At 39.1% G+C, this 23,453-nt stretch overlaps 1 protein-coding gene and 1 non-coding gene across 4 annotated transcripts in view; both read left to right on the top strand.

Moving 5' to 3' along the window:
- Positions 1-23,453, top strand: part of FRYL (FRY like transcription coactivator) — a 255,835-nt gene that overhangs the window by 220,740 nt on the left and 11,642 nt on the right. For all 3 annotated transcript variants that reach the window (XM_078068586.1, XM_036093014.2, XM_078068585.1), the window contains 9 exons: positions 2,080-2,241; positions 2,367-2,441; positions 2,776-2,952; positions 7,448-7,651; positions 8,470-8,637; positions 14,456-14,709; positions 17,119-17,326; positions 19,092-19,241; positions 20,311-20,409. In XM_078068586.1, coding sequence (XP_077924712.1) covers positions 2,080-2,241; positions 2,367-2,441; positions 2,776-2,952; positions 7,448-7,651; positions 8,470-8,637; positions 14,456-14,709; positions 17,119-17,326; positions 19,092-19,241; positions 20,311-20,409 — 1,497 coding nt within the window. The remainder of the gene's footprint in view (positions 1-2,079; positions 2,242-2,366; positions 2,442-2,775; positions 2,953-7,447; positions 7,652-8,469; positions 8,638-14,455; positions 14,710-17,118; positions 17,327-19,091; positions 19,242-20,310; positions 20,410-23,453) is intronic.
- Positions 21,053-21,155, top strand: LOC118536341 (U6 spliceosomal RNA). Its single transcript, XR_004917633.1, has one exon. It is a non-coding gene; the product is annotated as a U6 spliceosomal RNA (small nuclear RNA).

Here is a 23,453-nt window from a genome sequence, read left to right as displayed (position 1 = left end):
CAGATCTTAGCTGGAAGGGGAGGGTGCTGAGGTCAGTCTTGGCTATATACCAACTCTGACGCTAAGACTCATGCTCAGTTGGTTAAGCAACTGCCTTCGGCTCAGGTCATGATTCTGGAGTCCCGGGATAGAGTCCCGCATCGGGCTCCCTGCTCAGCGGGGGGTCTGCTTCTCCCTCTGACCCTTCCCCTCTCATGCTCTCTGTCTCTCATTCTCTCTCTCAGATAAATAAATAAAATCTTTAAAAAAAAAAACACAAAAAACTAAGACCTGAGAAGCCCGATACTTTAGAGACGCAGGGCCCCAGTGCAGAAGGAAACTGGGCCCTTTATTATGTCACATATTTAACACAAATCTCACATAAAAATTTTTGACCCTTGTTGGGAACCCCCAATTTTTTTTCCAGCACCTGAACCCATTCTTATTGGCCGTGGAGCCATTAAAATCATCTTTTAGAAGCCAAAGAAGGAATTTCTCAAGAATGAAGTTACTGAACAAGTATTGTAAGGAAGTTGAGAACAATGAAAATGGAAGATCTGATCACTTTTGTATTGATCAGGATCACGTAGATTAAAAAAATTTTTTTTTGCTGTTTAGCCTTGGTATTAGAATTTGTCCCAAGCTTTATGGGTTACGTTTTTTAGATAGAAAGGAACTATGTTTATTGCTAATTTTTTAGTTAATATCAAAATTCTGTCACGGAATACATAGCATAGGATATGATGGAGAAACTGGGCTTTCCTGTTCCTAAGTATCTTGTCTAAAGCAGTGGTAAGAATTCTCAAAACACTTGATATGCTTAATTTCAATTTGTTTCATCAAAATTCCTAAGTACCTGCTGTGTGTAGGCAGTGGAGAGATAGTGGAGGAGCTCACGTGTAGGGAGGACAGCCACATAAACACGTCACCAACACCTGGCAAATGTCCACATATAATTACCCAGATATGTGGTATCAGGGAAGGCCTCCTTGGAAGTCTGGAGTCCCCATGAAAAGATGATCACGGGTTTGGTTGGTTGGTGAATATTCCATGCAAAGGGGGCAGCATGTGCGAAAACATAAATCCATAAGAACATGGTTTGTTTGGAAGACAGCAAGTTCAGTTTTGCTCGAGTGTCAAGTTCAGGTGGGTGTGGTAGAAGGTGATGTCAGGGAGATAAGCAGGAACCACGTCATAAAGGGACTTGTATGACATGCAGATAAGCTTGACTGTTTTCAAATGCAAATGCAAGACAGTTCACAAAGCCAGAATAAATATAAATGAGTTTTGGATAATCATATAATTTTTACTGATAAAAATTTGGAAACGTGTTATACATCAGATTGTAGTAAGAAGCTACATAGGTACCTTCCTCTTTGGAGCTGTTACTTAGCTTGAATATTTGCAAAAGCACCTTATTGAAGCACATATAGCAATACGCATGGAAAGAACACCAAAATGTTAATAGATGTTAAATCTGAGTGATAAGATTACAGGTAGTTTTTTAAAGATCATCTTAATATTTTCTGAGCTTTCAAAGAGGATATATTTTATAATCATCGGGGGGAAAGATGAGGAGGTGGTGGTTCTTAAAGAAAGCAGATCTCTGTTTAAAATAGGAATAAGCTGGGCAACCCTCTTGGGTCCCCTTCCTCTTGGGGAGCTTTATACTGTTGCTCAATAAACTTTGCTGCCCACCAAAATAAATAAATAGATAGATAGGAATAAGCTCTCTGATAGGGTTCTCAGAGAGTCATTTTCAATAAAGTGAAGTCTTCTGATTAAAAAAGAAAAAAAGAAGACATCATGGGCAGCGCCTGGCTGGCTTAGTTGGAGAAGCATGCAACTCTTGATCTCAGAGCTGTGATTTTGAGCCCCACGTTGGGTGTAGAGATGACTTAAATAAATAAATAAACTTTAAAAAATAAATTGAAAAAAGACATCATTACCTTTGATTTTTGTAACATCTACTTCATGCTAAGTAATCTTTCACCTTTTGTTGTTTCTGTTTGTAAAAAAAAAATGGCCTCGTAGATACACTCCCAGTCCTTTAATGCTGAAATATCTGAGTCAGACACTGTCATTTTTGTTTCTATGCAGACACCAATTATTGGAAATAAATATGGCGACCAGCCGAGCGCAGCTGGGAGGAATGGGAAACCGAAAGTTATTGCCGTTACTAGGAGTACTTCCTCCACTTCTTCTGGTTCTAATTCTAACGCCTTGGTTCCTGTTAGTTGGAAAAGGCCACAGTTATCACAGGTACATAAAAAACCATCAAAAGTGAACATTTATAGAAGAATCAATTTTGTTGTATGTATGACAACTTGAGAATTTGCCTTACTTATCGGTGATCCTAACCTTTGAATTTTTTTTTTTTTTCTTAGCGAAGAACAAGAGAAAAGCTAATGAATGTGCTTTCTCTCTGTGGTCCAGAATCTGGCCTTCCAAAGAATCCATCAGTGAGTAATCACGACGGCATGTGTAAAGGTTTTAAAAATCCTCTTGTTCCATGAAGAAATGCAAATTACTCTGGCTCCTTGCTTGCCTTTTCTAACTTCCCTTATTTTATGGCATTAATTAAGAGTGAAAAAGATATTCCTTGTCTCTGTGGCGCTTGGCAGTTATGGTAATGAAGTATTCAGCCGGGTAGACGGTAGCATGAAAACCAGATTAAAGCTCTGAGTTCGTCGACCAAGGAGCCTGTGGGGGCTTCTCTCGGGCACCAGAGCCTCAGACGCAGAGTGACGGAGCTGACGGGTGGCTTTGCTTTCTTTCTTTTTGGCCGGGGGTCAGGTTGTGTTTTCTTCTAATGAGGATTTGGAAGTCGGGGACCAACAGACCAGCCTGATTTCTACAACAGAAGACATGATCCAGGAGGAAGAAGTCGTCGTGGAAGATAACAGCAGTGAACAACAGTTTGGCGTTTTTAAGGATTTTGACTTTTTAGATGTTGAATTGGAAGATGCAGAGGTAAGGATGTGGGCTCTCCGTTATCATATTTATAGTTTGCAGTTGCAAGTGTATAAGAATTAAGGATTTGACTGTAGGACCATTACTTGTTAAGGTCAGTGTAAGGTGAAGAAGGTAAAAGTTTGGTTAACTGGGTGATGGGGATTAAGAAGGGCACTTCTGATGAGCACTGGGTGTTGTATGGAAGTGATGAACCACTAAGTTCTATCCCTGAAACTAATATTACACTATATGTTAACTAACTGGAATTTAAATAAAAACTTGAAACTGTATACACATATACAGACATACATAAAATTTTTTTTAAAAAAGAAGGAGGTAAAAATCTAAATTGGGAACAAACGTGACTAGTACGATTAGTCAGTAGCAGAAGTAGTCTGAAACAAAAGAGGAAAGAGGAAATCTAATTTTTAATTTTTTCCCCAGAAAATAAAAAGTGAAAAATGGGTTTCTTCCAAAGTAGGTCTTTAATTTAGGGTGTGCTTAGACTTAAATGTTTTGCATGAGCTAAACAATTTAATATGCAGCAAAATGGTAAAAAAAAAATATATTAAGATTTATTAAACACCATTTTAAAGTATAAGTACAAACGCTTACACTAAATTAAGTTAAATGAACTTACATGATTACGAAGGCTTCGGCTCTCTAGAACTCTCTCCTGTGGCAAGCGACCGATATTCTACCTGTGACATCCTCACCATTTTCTTCTTCGTGACATAGCCAACTCCCTCAAATGACTCATCTCATTTAGCACCAGAGGGCTTTCTCCTCTAAATTGATTCAGTCTAGATTAAGTTGATAGTTATGTGTCAGTTCAGATGATTTCGAGATGGAAAATCTAACTCAAAAGGTGGACTTACTAGCTTACAGAACTGAGATAGGCCAGAGGTAGAGCTTACTTAGATATGGCTCAGTGAGGTCTCTGATTATTTCTCTGCAAGTTTCTGCCAGATGGTTATGTCCACATGCAGCAGTGTTCAAAGCAAGTGAGGGTCACTTCAGAGATGCTCTTGTGCTGAAGAAGTGGAAGTGAAGAAGTTGCTCTCCTAAACGTTTTTAGCACACTTCCCATCATATTATTGGGCCAAACAGGGACATTTGCCAATTTCTGAAACAATCATTGTGGCAAAGAGAACAGGATCGTCCCGATTGTGTTAGGCTATTTAGGGACCTATTCCTGTAGCTCAGTCCCCTAAACTTGCAACTCCTAAACCTGAAACGTTTATGTCACATGGGTTTAAAAAATGTGCATTCTAAAATTTTTATAAATATCTATATTTGAGAAGCCCAAAATGCCTTGTCATCTAGTACCCATACCATGTCAATTGAGATATCTTTTTCCAAAGAATTTAAAGTCACTCATATATAATTGTATGCCTTCATTAACCCTCATGAAGGGATGTTTCCTTTGGCTCTAATAGGTGAGGGGGAATGAAACGTAATGGCCTGAGCCATGTCACAGTGGTAGCTGCTGAGAGACCAGTTTAGGGAGGTCCTCCTCTGTGCTTCAGCCTACCCTGCACATGGGAGGATATGCACATGGTGGCTCAGGGTCGAGCCAAATGCCTTTGCACTAGCTTGGGAGCTATACCGACTTCTGTGGAACGGCTCACCGTTGACAGGTTCCCAAAGAACACGGGAGCCCCCAAACAAGTATTTTTCAGCACCTCGTAGGGCAGTGGCTTTTAAAGTGTTTTTTTTTTTTTAACTGTAATGCATAGTTAATACATTTTATATCATGTCCAAGAATCTAAATACACATACATTTAAAATTAAAGTTTCAGGTGACTGGGTGGCTCAGTCGGTGAAGCCTCCAACTCTTGGTTTTAGCACAGGTCATGATCTCATGGGTCCTGGGATGGAGCCCCATGTGGGGCTCCATGTTCAGCAGGGAGTCTGCTTGCAGATTATCTTCCTCTGCCCTTCCTCCTGCTCAAGCATGCTCTCTCTCTCTCTCTCTTTCTTTGTCTCTCTGCCTCTCTCTCTAAAATAAATAAATCTTTAAAAAATTTGGGCACCTGACTGGCTCAGTCAGTGGAGTATGTGACTCTTGACCTTGGGGACATGAGTTTGGGCCCCACATTGGGCATAGAGATTACTTAAAAAAAAAAAAAGAATATGCAGCCTTACTCTATCTATTATGCATACTGATATTTCCTATTCTCTTTCATTTTTTTTTTTTTTCCAAAATGGCAGGTCATCACCCTCTAAAATTGATTCCACATCCCCAATTTGAAAAACATGTTGTAGGAAATAGGACTGGCTTGAATAATCAGGCAAGAAAGTGTGATGGATTCAAGAGGGCTGCTGCCCTACCTCAAGGGCATGAGCAGCTTCTAAATTCTTTTGTAGTTATTGGCTTTTTTTCATTTGAGAGTTTAAAATTTCTAAAGGCAGACAGGCTCTTGACATGTTTGTAATGGTAAGGTTATTTATTTTGTTTGTTTGTTTGTTTGAAGAACTCTATAAATGCTTCCAAGTTCATCCCATACCCTAAAACGTCAATAGTAATAAATATGGCTTTTTTTTTTTTTTTTTGAGAGGGAGAGTGGGGGGAAAAGGAGAGAGAGAGAATCCCAAGCAGGTTCCATGCCCAGCACGGAGCCCAGTGCAGGACTTGATCTTACGATCCTGAGTCCATGGCCTGAGCTGAAATCAAGAGTCTGGTCCTTAACCAACAGAGTCACCCAGGTGCCCCAGTAAATATGGCTTTTGAATAGAACCTTAGTCAAATTAAAGATGTTTAATGTAGTTTTTTCTTTAATTCAAGTCCATGATTTGGGGAAAGTGGTGTTAATTTATGCCTCATAATTAGGCAAATCTTTAAAACCTAAATATAGTCTTGCTTAAAACATGGTGATAGGAAACACTTTGCTACAAAACAAATAGAACTCTTAATTAAACTTTTAAAATACCCCCAACCTTGAAACCTCCCCGTGTATATTCATTCATTCACCAAATAAAGACTGAGGGCTGTTGTCGTGTGTTGCCCTTACTCTGTTCTGTGCTACATAACAATATTTGAAATACCTTGTAGGAAGATAGCTTTTCAAACTTTTGACCTGCAGGGCCTCTAACAGCCTGAGAAACAGGGAGAAATCCAAGGGCCAAGTGGGCAGAGCTCCTGGCTACCTTTTCTCAACCAGAGCAGCCTGGATTTTGTTCATCAGTTTTGCACAGTTGACTTCCGTTTTGAATCTCATTTGAAATAAGTATTCCTGGGGTGCCTGGGGGGCTCAGTCGTGAAGCGTCTGCCTTCAGCTCAGGTCATGATCCCGGGGTCCTGGGACCAGGGGTCCAGCCCCGCATCGGGCTCCCTGCTCAGTGGGAAGCCTGCTTCTCCCTCTCCCTCTGCCACTCCCCCTGCTTGTGCTCTCTCTCTCTCTCAAATAAATAAAATCTTTAAAAAAAAAAAAAAAGGAAAGAAAGAAGTATTCCTTTGCTTTATTAAACAAAAGGATTTGAAAACCTCTATTTTGGACAGTCCCTCTTGAGTAAAAAGGAACACAAATAAATCCTGTTTTGCTGGCCAACTCATTGTAATTTGTCATATCAGGGCTTAAGAGAGAATATAAGAATTACATCCTTGCAAAAGGAGGATCAGTTTAGAGTAACAGAAACATAACTTATATAAATCCATAAAAGGCATGAAATTGAAATCTGTCCTATTTCCTCTTGACCTTTTGAAGTTGTAAAAGGTTATGTTTTGATCTTGATTTTAAACTATTTTATAGCAAGAAATGGGTTTAGCCAGAACCATCCTGCAGACTAATATAATTGTGACCCTGTATGTTGTCAACTGAATGTGGGTATTTTAAGTCAGTTTTGCATTGTATCAAGTATTAAATCCATGTAAATTTTGAAGATTTTCTTAAAGTTTGTGTTGCCAAAGTGTATCATAGAAATGTTGTTTTAAGTGTCTGTCTCTGACTTCTTCATAATATATCTTGCATAAAAAAGTAATTTGAATCACATGTTGGCTTCCTACTCCGAGCTTAATCCAGAGCTTGAATCAGTCTTTGGGTTTGAGAAATCACAAAGAGTTTTCCCCCCAAGGTGTAGTGTATATTTAAATGTTTGTCTTCGTTCTTTCTAATTCTGTGTGTTTTCCTTTTTGCTAACCAGGAACTGCAGGTAAGTTGCAGCCTGGTGTTGTGGACTGTTTATGTGTTGTATTTGTCTTCTTCGTGGTCTCCTTTGTGTTTGTGTGTTAGAATAGAAATGGCCTAGCTTGTAGGTTTAGCTGGTCCCCAGTCATGCAAGATAGAAAGTCAAGAAAATTATTTAGTTAAAACAGGCTCAACCAAATCTTTTGATCTCTTTAAGTATAAATATTTAATGTTTTAAAAGTTTCGAGAAATTGAAGGGCTGATTGAAACTCTGCTTATGATGATGCATTAAGAATTTTTCATCTTGGTTCATGTTTTCCTGGCGTATTATGTTGACCATATACACACGTGTCTGGGGTCTTAGAAATCATGTCTGACTTTTCCAGGGTGAAAGTATGGACAACTTCAACTGGGGAGTCCGCAGGCGCTCACTGGATAGCATCGACAAGGGGGACACTCCGTCCCTCCAGGAGTACCAGTGCTCCAGCAGCACGCCCAGCCTGAACCTGACCAACCAGGAGGACACAGATGAGTCGTCAGAAGAGGAAGCAGCGCTCACAGCAAGCCAGATACTCTCACGCACGCAGATGGTAAACAGTCACCTTACAGAGTGAAGTTGGTCTCGCCTTCCTCTTAACTTCCAACTTAGTGATTACTCTTGCTTGATTTTCCTGATTTTCATTTCACTTTGGGTAAAATGCACATGCTGAAATGAAAATACCCAATTGCATTGCTAGTGGAGTGTTCTGTTCATGCCAGAACTAAGCATCTACGTTGATGCTGCTCACCCCTTAGCAGCTGAGGCCGTTCCTCCTCTCCTAGCGATGGCGAGTCTGCCTCTAAAACTAATAGTACTTTGTATGTTAATTAAAAACATAAATTAAGGGCGCCTGGGTGGCTCAGTTGGTTAAGTGACTGCCTTCGGCTCAGGTCATGATCCTGGAGTCCCTGGATCGAGTCCCGCATCGGGCTCCCTACTTGGCAGGGAGTCTGCTTCTCCCTCTGACCCTCCCCCCTCTCATGTGCTTGCTCTCTCTCATGCTCTCTCTCTCAAATAAATAAATAAAATCTTAAAAAAAAAAAAACAAAAAAAACATAAATTAAAAAATAAGATCTAGGACAAAAAATACGAATTTCAGTTCAAGATGAACATGGTCACATGGAGCTCCTCCGCGTTGGTAGTTTTTGTTTGGTGACATTTACCCTGCATGAACGGGTAGCTGCTTGTATCAACGGCACCGATTCCGTTGTAGACAGAAGGGAGGGCAGAGGTCATTTTAGGAAGTCAAAGAAGCTCTTTCTAACGAAGCTCCCAAAATATCTGATGATCTAGAATCTGTTCCTTGTGGCCTTTGTGACCATCACTGATTTGTGAATGAATTCCTTACTTTACTGTTTCTCCTTTTAGTTGAACAGTGATGGCGCAGCAGATGAAACGATACCAGACCATCCCGATTTACTTCTTCAGTCGCAAGATTCCACGGGCAGCGTCTTAACAGAAGAAGTGCTTCAAATCAGAGACGAGACCCCAAGTTTGGAGGCTTCTCTAGATAATGCTAACAGCCAGCTGCCTGAGGTGGGGAGAAAGGCGGGCTGGTGCATGGCCAATCTGGGCTCTTTTTAGCACTCTGTTACATCCCTTGCTTTTCTTTCAAAAGAGTTTTCACCTGATACACTAATTATTTGATTTGTTGACAGTATTTCTAACCTGTCAGGTTGCTTTAAATGAAATAGTCAAATCTGATAATTAAAAGAAAAGTTGCTGGATTAAGGAAATGACCTACAGGTTAAAAATAATCGTGAGTGTTTTGAATGAGCATTTTGTGTTGCAGAGTGTGATTTAGGTCAATGTACAGACGCTTCTCTGGGGATGGTGAGCATCTTCTTTGGCGCTGTATCTTCTTTGAAGGACCGCTTTTGTTTTTTCTTCTCTTTTTGCTTTGTGTTTGGGTTTATGTGATTGGTGCTATGATTGGGATTAAAACCTCAGGCCAGCTGTGTTAGCGGTTGGTTAAATGAAACCTTTTAAAAAGACTTTGGAACTACTAGTATTATGACTTTTGGAAAGGCCTGTGAGAAGTAAGCCAGATTCCAAGCTAATGACTGACCCCAAAAATAAGTAAGTATTAGTTTTCTTAGTGTTTTTTTTCCTTAAGATTATTATAGATACTCTTTTTTTCTTTTTTTTTTAAGCTACAATTGCTATAGTTCTGTCATATGTGCTTTAATGCTTTGGTAAGTATTAGGAAAATACTATATTTTTTTCACAGTTAACCAAATTAATGTTGCTAGATCTCATTATTTTAGTTAGTTGAATTCTCGTGTTCTTATTAGGCTGATAGTGTATTTTATATTTTTAACAGTAACCAGAGTTTGAGATGAAGGCATTTTGGCATTTTTTTTTAAATGTATGGCTAGTATGGCTTAAGTTTAGATAATTCAACAAATATTGAGATTTTCCTATATGCCAGGCACTGAGTTAGGTGCTTGAAAGATGAATTAAGGTATGGTGACCCCTACTCTCAAGGAGTGCATTGTCTATTAAGGAAGACAGAGAAGGTTGGGGGGGGGGGGGAAAGCATTACATTTCCGTGTAAGAAACTTAACAGCCGTGTCTGGGCTTTTGTGAAACCTCAGGAGAGACTGATCAGCTGTACATTGGGGCGATGGTGGTAAAGGACAGGCCTCATGGCAACTGGGACATTGCAGGCAGAGGGACAGCATGTGGAAAGACATGGCAGCATGATATAACATGGCTATTCAGGTGACAGCAGGAAATTGAGTATTTCTAGAGAATGAAATAGGAGGAGAAAAAGGAGAGATGGTTGGGGTCTAAGATGAGACGGGTCCTCCATGCCATACTGAAGACTTAGACTGACCTCAGGATGATCAAAAGCCGTGAATTTTCATTGTTTCAAGAGATACCTGTTGTGTGACAAGCACCATGCCAGATACCTAGGTGAGAATACAGGGCATGCAAGGATTCAGTGATTTAACCCGTATTTACGGAGCCCCTGCTGCTTGCTGGTCGCTATTCTGGGCACTGGGCATATGGCGCCATGTGGAACAAAGGCTCCTGGTTTTATGGAGCTTAATTGTAGTAAAAGGAATGATAAACAGGTAAGACAAAGAAAATAGAAATAACATATCAGAAGGTGATCATCCTCGTAGTCATACTAAGAAAAACTAACAGTAATGTGGAATTGTGAGAAAGAAAGGGTGGCATTTGAGGTGAAACCTAAGTGACAAAGAGATGTGGAGGGAGGGTGTCCCAGGCTGGGGGGGCAGCAGCTACAAAGGCCCTGGTGTAGCCGAAGAGCAGGCCACCAATGAGGCTGAAGCACGTGAGCAGGAGGGGCTGCGTAGAGGAGTTGGGGGGGGGAGGGGCGGACCTAGAGCCACATAGCAGGTAAACATTGGAGGATTTTAGGCAGAAGAGGGATACGATCTGATTTTGTTTTTTAAAATCTCTCTTTTTGTGTGTGGAAAAAGGAAAGGAAGTTCTAGTACCCGTCACGTGGAGCTTGTGGTCTAGGCACCTGTCATCAGGGGAAGGCACAGTCTGGTTTATGTTTTAGTGAAGTCTCTCTGTCGGAGGTGTGGAGGGTGGGCAGGAGGAGGCTGAGATGGGGAGATAAACCAGAAGAAAATTAGCAAGAGATAATGGGGCCTGAAGGAAGAGTGCACGAAATGAGAAATGTTTCCAGGAGAGAACTGACCAATTTAGAGATGCACCGTAAGTAGACTGTATTCCTTTCAGTTGTGGGGAGGCTTGTTATGTGAGTGTTAATTCCTAGTTAATAATCTATCAACTGTGTCTGGTTTGGATCATAGCATGTAAAAAGGTCTTACTAGAAACAATGGAAAACAGACCGATACTAGAAATACCTTCTTAACAAAAGCAGTAAGGTTAATGGTTGTGTGTTGTCATTTTGTTTACTTGACAAATGGGAAGTCTTTTATTTTTGGTTATTAAAATAGCTATAATCACAGTAAACTTCTGATAGAAATCACTCATTTATTGGAAATAAATTGGAAATTCACATATATTTCCATATATATTGGAAACTGTTATTTCAGATGGGACAGCCATTCATCCAACAGGACTGTATTTGATGGCTTGTTTCCAAGGCACTATAAAGTTCCTGATGATATATTTCTTTTCCTAAAGGAAAAACACTTCACTTTACTAGGTTTATTTCCTTTTCCAGTCGTGGGTTTCATTTTCACTATAAGCTTTGTGACACAGGTGAATGAGGATGAAGGAGATATTCATAAACCATAGTATTTCATTTAGAGACAGTTCTATTGACTTTAAAATTATCACCAAAAGAATGGCTGTCCTCAGGAGAATATTAGGTATTTTAGCCTAATTTGTTTTTCCTTAGTATGCCAGATGGGACAAATGACCTCAAATTGTCCTTTTTTAAAAAGCATGAAAACACCAAGATAATGAAATAAAACCATAATTCTGTTTTTTAAAGCAACTTCTTAAGAAGAGGAATTAATTTTAATGGGTGAAATACTTTGAATTAAAGGGAGAATCCATTCCTAGAATTGTCTGAGAGTTTTTTCCCCCTTAAATTATGTTAATATCAGGAAGATAAAACAGAAGAGGCCAACGCATTTCATGTCATGACAGAAACTTCAGAGCCATTTGCTCCTTTCTTCTCTGTAATATATATAAATTACACTCTGAGCTGTTAAGGGATTAAGTTCTTCACTTGCTTTTATTAGAGAAACCTTCACAGAGGAATTTCTTCTAGTATTTAGAATAGTTTAGATACCAATTCATGGATGGCGGAAATTATTTCTTATAGGACATGAATCTTTGAATGTAATGGGGGGACGGGCTATGTGTACATACAGGCATCATAAGATAAAGTTCAAGAAAATTTGATTCTCATAATGTACACATAACAGTGGAATCCATTCCATTAGCCCAAAAGCACTCTCTTCATGAAATCTAGGTGTTCCTAGAAAATTTCGGCATATAATATATGTTAATAACTACAGATAAAACATCTATTTTCTAATTATTATTCAGTAAGAAATGTCAACCAAATACAAGTATAAACTAATGAAAAGTGAGGACATTAAGAAGTTTGGTGGGTTATTTCAACATGGTATATTCAAGTCGATGTAGAGGGAAAGATTAATGCTAATAAAATCTCTAGGTGTAGAAATATCTCTAGCACTATCACATAAACTATCTCTCCAAATAACTAATGCTTACCACTTTAAATGGCCAAATCTCTTTTTAAAAAGTTTCTGATGCAAACAGAGTGTATTGAATATAAGTTCTTGGAATTATTAAGGAATGATTGTCCTATATTATTTAAAAAGTACTGTTCCATGCAGAGTCAGAATTTGCTCCCTTCCCTGCTTCACTAACTCCAGGCCAGTGTTCCCGTAATAGCCTTCATGTTCTCCTGCCACGTTTCTGTACCATTCCTGTCTTCTAAGTCCTCTTCCCTGATAATGCTGTCTTGGTCCGCTTGGGCTGCTAGTACAAAACACCAGAAACCGGGTAGCTTATCAACAATAGAGATTTACTTCTCACAGTTCTAGAGGCCAAGGAGTCCAGGATCGAGTTGCCAGCTGATTTCATTGTGTGGGGAGGCCTCTTCCTGGTAGCCCTTCTTCCTGTGTCCTCGCATGGGAGAAAAAAGAACTAGCTGGCTCTCTGGCCTCTTCTTGTAAGGGCACTCATCCCATTCCTGAGAACCTAATCACCGTCCAAAGGCCCTATCTTCTGGTATACCACATTGGGGGTTAGGGTTTCAACATAGGCATTTTGAGGGGATAAAAGCATTCAGTCCGTGACACCATCACTAACCCATCTTTGTCAAAACTCATCATATGTTCTTTCCTCCAAAGAGACTAGTCTCCATGCTTCAACTAGCTGTGACCTTTCCCTTGTTTGAGTACCAGTAGTCCTTTGTATATTACTCATAATATTTACCTTACACTTAATGTACTCTGGATGATTATTATTTGCATATTAGACTAACCCCATTATTAGGTTGTAAACTAATTGTAGATAGTTACTGATTTATCCCAGAGCACCCAGCCCAGAATCTGGTCAAAATCCTTCACTCATTTTATGTTATAGATGAATTTTACAAATGTATAAACTGAGGCCCAGACTGGTCTAAGGTCAAGGGCTGTTTCACTTACTTTTCATGTTTTGGAAGAAAAATCCTACTTTGACCCAAGAAGAAAAGAAACTACCACACAACTAAGTAGTAACTTAGGACTAAGCACCTTTGAAAAGAGCTGATCTTTACTCCTTTAAAACTGAGCCATTAGTGCTTATTTTCAAACCAATTAAATATACATGTCCATTAAAATTAGTGTTGACGATGGAATAGGAGAAGACATTTGCAAATGACAAATCTGATAAAGGGTTAATATCCAAAATCTATAAAGAACTTACCAAACTTAACACCCAAAAAATAAATAATCCAGTTAAGAAATGGGCAGAAGACACGAACAGATATTTTTCCAAAAAAGATATAAAGATGGCCAACAGACCCATGAAAAAGATGCTCAACATCACTCATTATCAGGGAAATACAAATCAAAACCACAATGAGATACCACCTCACCTGTCAGAATGGCTAAAATTAACTCAGTAAACAACAGATGTTGGTGAGGCTGCAGAGAAAGGGGAACCCTCTTACACTGTTGGTGGGAATGCAAGCTGGTACAGCCACTCTGGAAAACAGTATGAGGGTTCCTCAAAGAGTTAAAAATAGAACTACCCCATGACCCAGCAATTAATTACACTACTAGGTATTTACCCAAAGGATACAAAAATACAGATTCATAGGGGTACCTGCACCCCGATGTCTATAGCAGCATTATCAACAATAGCCAAACTATGGAGAGAGCCAAAATACCCATTGAGTGATGAATGGATAAAGAAGATGTGGTATATATACAATGGAATATTAATCAGCCATCTAAAAGAATGAAATCTTGCCATTTGCAATGATGTAGATGAAGCTAGAATGTGTAATGCTAAGCAAAGTAAGTCAGAGAAAGACAAATACCATATGTTTCACTCATATGTGGAATTTAAGAAACAAAACAGAGGAACATAGGGGAAGGGGGGAAAGAAGCAAACCATAAGAGACTCGGCTACAGAGAACAAACTGAGGGTTGATGGAGGGAGGTGGGTGGGGGGATGAGCTAAATGGGTGCTGGGCATTAAGGAGGGCACTTGTTATGATGAGCACTGGGTGTTGTATGTAAGTGATGAGATCACTAAATTCTCTGAAGCCAATTTTACTATATATGTTAACTAGAATTTAAACAAAAACTTGAAATAAAATTTTTTTTAATTTCTAATATTTTTAAACTTGATTAAAAATGTGATTGATTTACAGGATACAAGTTCAGTATTAAAGGAGGAACAGGCTATTACAAACTTTGTTGAAGATGAAGGTTCATACATAATTCAAGAACAGCAGGATTCTCTTGTGTGTCGGGGGATTCTGGACTTAGAAGACACTGACATGCCGGAGCCCTCAGCTCCCGAAAGCTACCCTGAGTCAATCTGTGAAGAAGATGTTACCTTAGCTTTGAAAGAACTAGATGAACGATGTGAAGAAGAAGAAGCTGATTTCTCTGGACTGTCTAGGTGAGAATATGGTATCACAAACACTAGAATGAGGTGATATTTTCTATCTGCGCCCCTCCCAAATATGACGCTCTATTCCAGTTTACTTACTTTTGTTTCTGTGTTTTAGCCTATAATCATACTGCCTTCATTTAAAAAAAAATGACTGTGATGGGTTCATTTTCTATTATTGACCTTCAGTTTGTTTAAAGAAAAAACAAAGCATAGTGAGCAACATTCTACACCAAATACCTATTTTGGTGAAATACCAAATGGCCAGTTGTTAAAATCAATATTAGGCCATGGCCAGAGCCAAGTATTAAAATCATGGGATGAACTTATGTGATACTAAAATAAATCTGAAATCTATCCAAAAAATTATTTTATAGTTTCCTCATCAGTGGTCAGAATTGTAAAGTTTGACTTATAAAATGGGCAGAAGTGATCATTTCTTGGTACTGTCAGATGTTAGATTACTCCTTTTAAAATGTTTATGTTCCATACATTCAAAATATATTATTATCGCAAAGTATCAAGAATTCCCAAAGAGGGCATTTTATTCACTCATGGGTTAACAAAATTGAGTAATCAATTATTGCATATAGTTCTTAGAAGAAATCTTGGTGGCTGTTATGAAATGTGTAAACCAAACAGTTCTATAATGATTAGAATTATGACATAATCTAATATCTACTATTTTTCTTTTATTTAAGTTTTATAAATACTGCTCAAAATAATGTTCTTTATAAAGCTATCTAGCTTGACGCACTATCCGTCTATTTCCCCATTCAATAATTTCAAGCTCCTTGATCATTATTTTTAATCATCGAATATTTCAGAGTTTCACTCCTACAATAAAAACCATTCATTTGTATTTCAAGTGCTAAGAGAGGTGTGTGGGTGTGGGGGGTGTGTGTGTGTTTAAGTAAGCTCTACACCCAATATGGGGCTTGAACTCACGCCCTGAGATCAAGAGTTGCATTCTCCAACTGAGCCAGCCAGGTGCCCCATCAAGTGATAATAGAGTTTTAACATATACAACACAGAAGGAGATTTTCACTCTTCAGTATACCTAGAATATTTTCCTGTATTTGAAAGTGTACATACAGACATTAACCATCTTGGTGACACACCTTGTTCATATTACCGATTTGGACGGCAGTAACCTCTGCAATCACTCATTCATTCATCATACACAAAGTCAGGGATGCCAGAAATGATGTGGAGGTAGATCTTCAACTATTGGGCTTTCTAAAAGGCTGAAGCCAAATTAGGGACTTTGGCCAAGTATTGAAGATTGAAATAGAGTAGTGCATCCCTACTAAATACGGAGGGATAGCCACCCAAGCTTAAAAGAAACACATTTTGTTAAAAATCAGTCACCACAGTGACATTGTAAAAATATACTTTTTTGAGGTATAGCTTAGTTTTCACTTCAGATGTCTGTTTTATTTTGATCTTCCCCCCATCTTTACTCAGATCCCTCCCTTCCATATGAATTGCTCCATAATTTCTGTAAAGCCATATAGAGCTACTTTGTCATGTGAAACATGCAAATTTAAGACCCTGCGTAACACATTGTTTTATGGAGTGTCTGACTCAAACCCCTCTTCAGCTTTAAGACCCAGAGTTACACGTTTCTATATAGAATGGCCAACCCAAACGTATCTTCATCTCTTTCCATTGTTCCATTTTTGTTTGTATTATCTGACTTTGTTGGGATTATAAATTCCTCAAAAGAGATGGCCAGGTCTTATTTTTCTTTGAGTCCACAATCTGTTACTGACACACCTCGAGGCACATGGTATATACTCATGAAATAGCTGAGCTCCCAGTATGTGTCAAGGCTGATAACCTTGGGTTTGGACCCATAGTCCTGGGTTCAAATTCTGATTCTGTCATTTCCTACCCAATAACCTAGGCACAGTATTTTTCACTGAACTTTTTGTTTCCTCGTGGTAAAACTGAGGTAATATGAGCCTAACCTTCAGAGTTGCTGTGAAGATGGACTGAAACAGTCCATATAAAGCAGCTAAGCTAGCCCCTGACCCGAAAGTCAATAGCCAGAACGCTTTACATGTTATCATCATCAATTTGGACCTGTTCAATGAAAAAGCCTCCAAAATTGATCATTAAAAATGAAAGCATTCTAATCTGAGTTATTAACAGAAGTTGCTGAAATTATTGCACAGCACGGCATATTATGGGACTTGGCTTGTTTTAAGGTGGTTGCTTGAAAGTTAATTTCGAATTCCAAAGATGCTCCGTAGAAAGAACACAGAAATCTGCTTATTTGTACTTTCTTAACAAAGTTTAGGTTGTTGTACATTTTCTAAATCAATGCATAAATTTGAATAAAAATAATCTATGTTGGATGACTTTGACTATTTTAAGATAGTATTATGATTACTGTGATGTTTGTATTAACAGTCAAGATGAAGAAGAGCAAGATGGGTTCCCGGAAGTCCAGACATCACCTCCTCCATCACCGTTTCTTTCTGCCATAATAGCTGCGTTTCAGCCGGTAGCGTGTGATGACGAGGAAGAAGCCTGGCGCTGCCATGTCAACCAGATGCTGTCTGACACCGATGGGTCCTGCGCAGTGTTCACTTTTCATGTGTTTTCCAGGCTGTTTCAGGTCTGGGAGGTTTAAAGTTTTCTGAATTTATATTAACAGTTACCTGATAAAGTTACAGTTTTGTTTTTTTTAATCTAAAATCAGTATCTCAAATTCTATTTTCTTTCCCTTTTTTTTCAAATTCTATTTTCTATTTTTATTTTTCTTAGTGTCAGATTTTCATCTTCCCACTGATGTTCTTTAAAAAAAATTTTTTCCCAGGGCTCCTGGGTGGCTTAGTCCACTGAGCGTCCCACTCTTGGTTTTGGCTCAGGTTGCGATCTCAGGGTCGTGAGATCGAGCCCCACGGACTCCACGCTCAGAGCTGAGTCTGCTTGGGTTTCTCTCTCCCTATGCCCCTCCTCTCCCCCATCTCTAAAATAAATAAATATTTAAAAAAAATTTTTTTCCCAAAGATAGTGATATTATTTAAATTTATATTGTGACACCATTGTACTGCTGATAATTTATAAATGACTAATACAGATATCTCCCTTCAGGCAACTAAAATAAAACTTGAAAGCAACATCTGAAAAATTTTCTGCAGTAGGGTGGGCACCATCCGGGATGCCAAAAAAACATAGAAAGCATGGTCCCTGCCTTCAAAGGGTTTACAGTCACTATCCTAAAACAATTTATAATTAAGTACTAAATTAATTGGCTGTGTTTCCACACATCTCAAAAATTTTAGCTAAGATTGCTTCCAACCGTAGAAATAGTAATATGAGCTCCCCTGTATTGAGTGCTCACTGCATGCTAGGCATTGTGCTTAAATGCTTTACATTATTTAATTTCTAGAACAGACCTATGAAATGTAGATGTATTTCTGGCGTTCTGTAGCCAGGGAAACTAAAGCACAGAGAAACGCCAGGTCAGTCATTATGCTCTGAACTACCTACCACTTTTCCTCTCAACCCAAGCAAATGCTGCCCATCTTGGAAGACCCAGCTAAGTACATATTCTCAGTGGGGCTTTTCCAGCCACTCCAACCTCCAGTCTCTCCCTCCGGGAAGTTGTTTAGCACTCATGAACCAGAGCATTTATTTATTTTATTCTGTACTTTTGCACTGCTACTTGGTTTCCTATTTATGTATTTTTTTCTTTCCAATGATATTCTGTTTCCTGATGCTTGAGATTGTAGCTAATGCTTTTATTATTATTAAATTATAAGGATACCCGACAGTGCGGCACATGCACATGTGGGTACATGTTAACTCTCCGTATAGTTATACCCTTGTCAGTGTAGCCTAAGTCCCTGAGTGCTCATTATGGGTAAGGCACTCTCTGCTCTACGTCAGTGAGTATTCTTGAGTTTTGAGAAGATAGTACCCTTAATGCATGTTTATGACTTTAATTAAATCAGATGGCAGCCCATAGCCAAGCATACATAGTAAACTGCATTTACTGAAAGTTTCTTTCAGGTAGAACTTTAGAAGAGCTAATTCTTCAGAAATGTAAGGACTTTATTTCCAATGATGTGCAGCACGTATTCCTTCTATCTCTCCTAAAGAAAAAAATCTCAGGAATGGGGAGATGAATGGCATGAATCATCAGTTTCTTTTTTCAGTAGCATGATTTTTGTAAATTTTTGATCATTTTGTGAAATTAACATATCCTAAAGAAGAGACTAAAAACATGGATTTACAGACCAGTTATTAGAATTCTGTATATCACTACAATAATAATTTTAAAATAAAAGTTTGCCCTAATTATAAATTATGCTCCTTAAAGATGAAAAAAGGCCTTCTTATGAAACACTAAAATTTTTTAATGCTTTTCTCCGTAGACAATTCAAAGAAAGTTTGGAGATATAACTAATGAGGCAGTCAGCTTTCTTGGTGAGAGTCTGCAACGCATTGGTACCAAATTTAAAAGTTCACTGGAAGTGATGATGATGTGTTCAGAATGCCCAACAGTCTTTGTGGATGCTGAAACAGTAAGTTTTTATATGAAGTCTTTTATAAAGACTAAATTTGAATGGCACCAATCAGTAAATGGTCTTTTTTTTTTTTTAAAGGCAATTCAGAATTTTGAAGTGTAAAGGTTTATATTTTCGATTTGACTATAAATATCTCGCAAAATATAATTCCAGTGTATTATATGCAGTGACTTGTGACTGTTTCTGATTCTGAGCCCTCACTGTCCTCACCCTTCACAGAGTCCTAGATGGGGAAGCTAGAGAGTCCTACTCTAGACATGGGTACTTCTTTCCTGATTCTTGAATAAAAGTGGGTAGGAGAGGGCTAGACCTACCCCCATGAAGAACCCAGAGCTCAGTCTTCGTGTTTTGTTTCCAAACATGCTCATAGATTATGTATTAAGATATTTAGAGAGGGGCACTTGGGTAGCTCAGTCATTTAAGCGTCCAACTTTTGATTTCAGCTCAGGTCATGATCTCAGGGGTGGTGAGATCGAGCCCCACATCGGGCTCAACACTGGACATGGGAGCCTGCTTAAGATTCTCCCTCTCCCTCTCTCTTTTAAAAAAAAAAAAAAAATATATATATATATATATATATATATATATTTAGAGCATTAAGATTTAAGAAGCTTCAAGGGTGTTATCTTTAAGGTATATACTGGTCTGGCATGCCATTTCTCACCTAAGGCAGTTCTTGAAAGCATTTGAAGGCATGCTTGTCCTTGCTGGCATCCCTGAAATCCCACTGCGTTTGTACTATTTCAGCGAAAGGTCAGCCCTTCGTACAGGACAGAGTGCAGTAAAGGGACACCGGCACTAAGTTGGGCCAAAAACCAACTAACAGAAATTCCACGACTCAAAAGTTGCCAGTCTCATGACTATGACCAGAAATGATAACCTGGGGGCGCCTGGGTGGCTCAGTCGTTGTCTGCCTTTGGCTTGGGTCGTGATCCCAGGATCCTGGAATCCTGCTCAGCGGGGAGCCTGCTTCTCCCTCTACCCCTGCTCATACTCTCTCTCTCTCAAATAAATAAAGTCTTAAAAAAAGAAGCGATAACCTGGATCAATGTTTCTGATTTGACAGCTGGTGTCATGCGGTTTGCTGGAAACACTCAAGTTCAGTGTTTTGGAGTTGCAAGAACACCTGGATACATACAATGCCAAAAGAGAAGCAGCTGAGCAGGTCAGTCTCCTTTTGCCATATGAAAAAAGTAGCTTGCTTTTGACACTAGAAATGTTAACTTGGCAGCTGAATTCGAGCCGAGAGAGAAAAGAGGACCTCTTAGCACTTGCCTCGGGGTTTTACTGAGAAACATGGGCCCTCCCTCTGAATTCTCTGTCCAGTGAATTCCTGTCTTTGGCTCTTAGAAATCAGCCCTCGAAGAGCCTAAGAACACAATGGAAAACTAGAGCTTTATGGAAAGCTTCTTTGTGGAGACGACATAGCTTCTGTCCACAGTGCAAGTGGGGAAATAAAAGCATCAGCTCTCTGAGAATGCACTATGCTGTTGTGATCTAGAAAATGTGTAACCCATGCCAAAGCTGGGCTCTCTTTCCTGCGATGTGTATGTGGGCAAGCAAAGGGAGAAAGAGATGTGTAGTAGATTATAGATCGTACTTTTGAAGAGATGTTTCTTCATCCCCCATCTGGCACTGCAAAACAATAATTAGTTCTGTTCCCGAGAGGGAAGGTTTTCAATTAGCAGGGGCAGAAAAACTGAAAACTGTTTTCTCCTTTTCACACAAACTATATAGAGTAGATATTTTTTTCCTAGAATAGATGGATCTTTCATTAATTAGTATTAAATACCTGTCACATGTAATGCTTGCTTCTTCAGCACATCTACTAAAATTGGAATAATACAGAGAAGATTAGCTTGGTCCCTGTGCAAGGATGACATGCAGATTCGTGAAGTGTTCCATATTTTCTTTGGAATGTTACTTAGCCATAAAAAAGAATGAAATCCTGCCATTTGCAACGACATGGATGGAACTAGAGGGTATTATGCTAAGTGAGATAAGTCAGTCAAAGAAAGACAATTATCATATGATCTCATTCCTATGTGGAATTTAAGAAACAAAACAAATGAACATAGGGGGAAAAGAGAGGCAAACCAAGAAACAGACTTTTTTTTTTTAATTTTATTTTATTATGTTATGTTAGTCACCATACAATACATCATTAGTTTTGATGTAGTGTTCCATGATTCATTGTTTTCGTACAACACCCAGTGCTCCATGCAGTACGTGCCCTCCTTAATACCCATCACCGGGCTAACCCATCCCCCCACCCCCTCCCCTCTAACACCCTCAGTTTGTTTCTCAGAGTCCATAGTCTCTCATGGTTCATCTCTCCCTCCGATTTCCCCCCCTTCATTTTTCCCTTCCTTCTCCTAAATTCCTCCATGCTATTCCTTATGTTCCACAAGTAAGTGAAACCATATGATAGTTGACTTTCTCTGCTTGACTTCTTTCACTTAGCATAATCTCCTCCAGTCCCATCCATGTTGATGTAAAAGTTGGGTATTCATCTTTTCTGATGGCTGAGTAATACTCCATTGTGGAATATATGGATCATGTCTTCTTTATCCATTCATCTACTGAAGGGCATCTTGGCTCTTTCCACAGTTTGGCTATTGCAGACATTGCTGCTATGAACATTGGGGTGCATATGGCCCTTCTTTTCACCACATCTGTGTCTTTGGGGTAAATACCCAGTAGTGCAATTGCTGGGTCATAGGGTAGCTCTATTTTTAATTTTTTGAGGCACCTCCACACTGTTTTCCAGAGTGGCTGTACCAACTTGCATTCCCACCAACAGTGTAAGAGGGTTCCTCTTTCTCCACAACCTCTGCAACATTTGTTGTTTCTTGCCTTGTCAATTTTTGCCATTCTAACTGGTGTAAGGTGGTATCTCAATGTGGTTTTGATTTGAATTTCCCTGATGGCTAATGATGATGAACATTTTTTCATGTCTGTTTGCCATTTGTGTGTCTTCTTTGGAGAAGTGTCTGTTCATGTATTCTGCCCATTTTTTGACTTGATTATTTGTTTTTTGGGTGTTGAGTTTGACTCTTAATTATAGAGAACAAACTGAGGGTTCCTTGGGGGGTGGGGGGTGAAATAGGTTATGGGGATTAAGGAGGGCACTTGTTGTGATGAGCACCAGGTGTTGTAAGTAAGTGATGAATCACTAAATTCTACACCTGGAACTAATTTTAAAAAATTTTTTAATTAAAAAAAGTATATATATTTCACATGTAAAGGCCTATGAAAAGTATAAAACCTGGCTCTTATTCCCTTAATATACTCAGTAAGAATATAAAGCACAAACACTGCATACAAATAATTAGTAACAAAAGTGTCAATTTATAGATATAAATAAAAGTACTGGCAATGAAAGAAACTTCACAAAATTGTACGGGTCTAACAGACCTGATGCTATATACTGTGATTTCCAAAGAGAGGTCACTTTGGGCTATTAGGAAAACTTCATGGAATAGAGATCAGACCTCAGGCCTTGACAGACGGTAATTTTAGATTGGGGGATTCTTTCAGGGAAAGAATATGGTATGAGAAAATACTTAGATATTAAGTATTCTACGTATTCTCCCCTTATAAGGGAGGAGGAAATCTTACATTTGGACTGATAGAATAATGACAGATTGGTAAAGAGGGAAGAGTTTTCGACATTGGGAAAGTATCGGGTAAGATCTGGTCATATTGCAAATACAGTAGTCCCCCCTTATCCATGGGGGGTACATTCCAAGAGCCCCAGTGGATGCCCGCAACCATAGATAGTACCGGAACCCTGTTTACACTGTGCTTTTTCCTGTACATGATGAAGTTTATAAAGTAGGCTCAGTAAAAGATTAACAACAGTAATAAAATGGCACAATTATAACAATGGACTGTAAAAGAGGTTGTGTGAAGGTGGTCTCTTTTTCTCCCAAAATATGTTACTGTACTGGACTCACCCTTGTGATGACATGACATGATACAGTGTCTTCAGGATGAGATGGAGGGGGACTGATGTAGGCTTTGTGACACGGCGTCAGGCTACTATGGACCTTCCAGTGATAGGTCAGAGGAGGCTCACTGCTTCCGGGCTGCTACTGACTTGGGGTGCCCGCACCCACAGACGAGGGTGGAGTACTGTAACACTGCCGTGTACATTCTCGTGCATGTCTCTTGTGTGCTTATGTTCACGAACCTGAGTATCTAGGA

Source organism: Halichoerus grypus, chromosome 3 (assembly GCF_964656455.1).
Source record: "Halichoerus grypus chromosome 3, mHalGry1.hap1.1, whole genome shotgun sequence".
Classification (NCBI taxonomy): Eukaryota; Metazoa; Chordata; class Mammalia; order Carnivora; family Phocidae; genus Halichoerus; species Halichoerus grypus.
The sequence above is the reverse complement of the archived record's forward strand: the minus strand, read 5'-3'. Positions and strand labels throughout refer to the sequence as shown.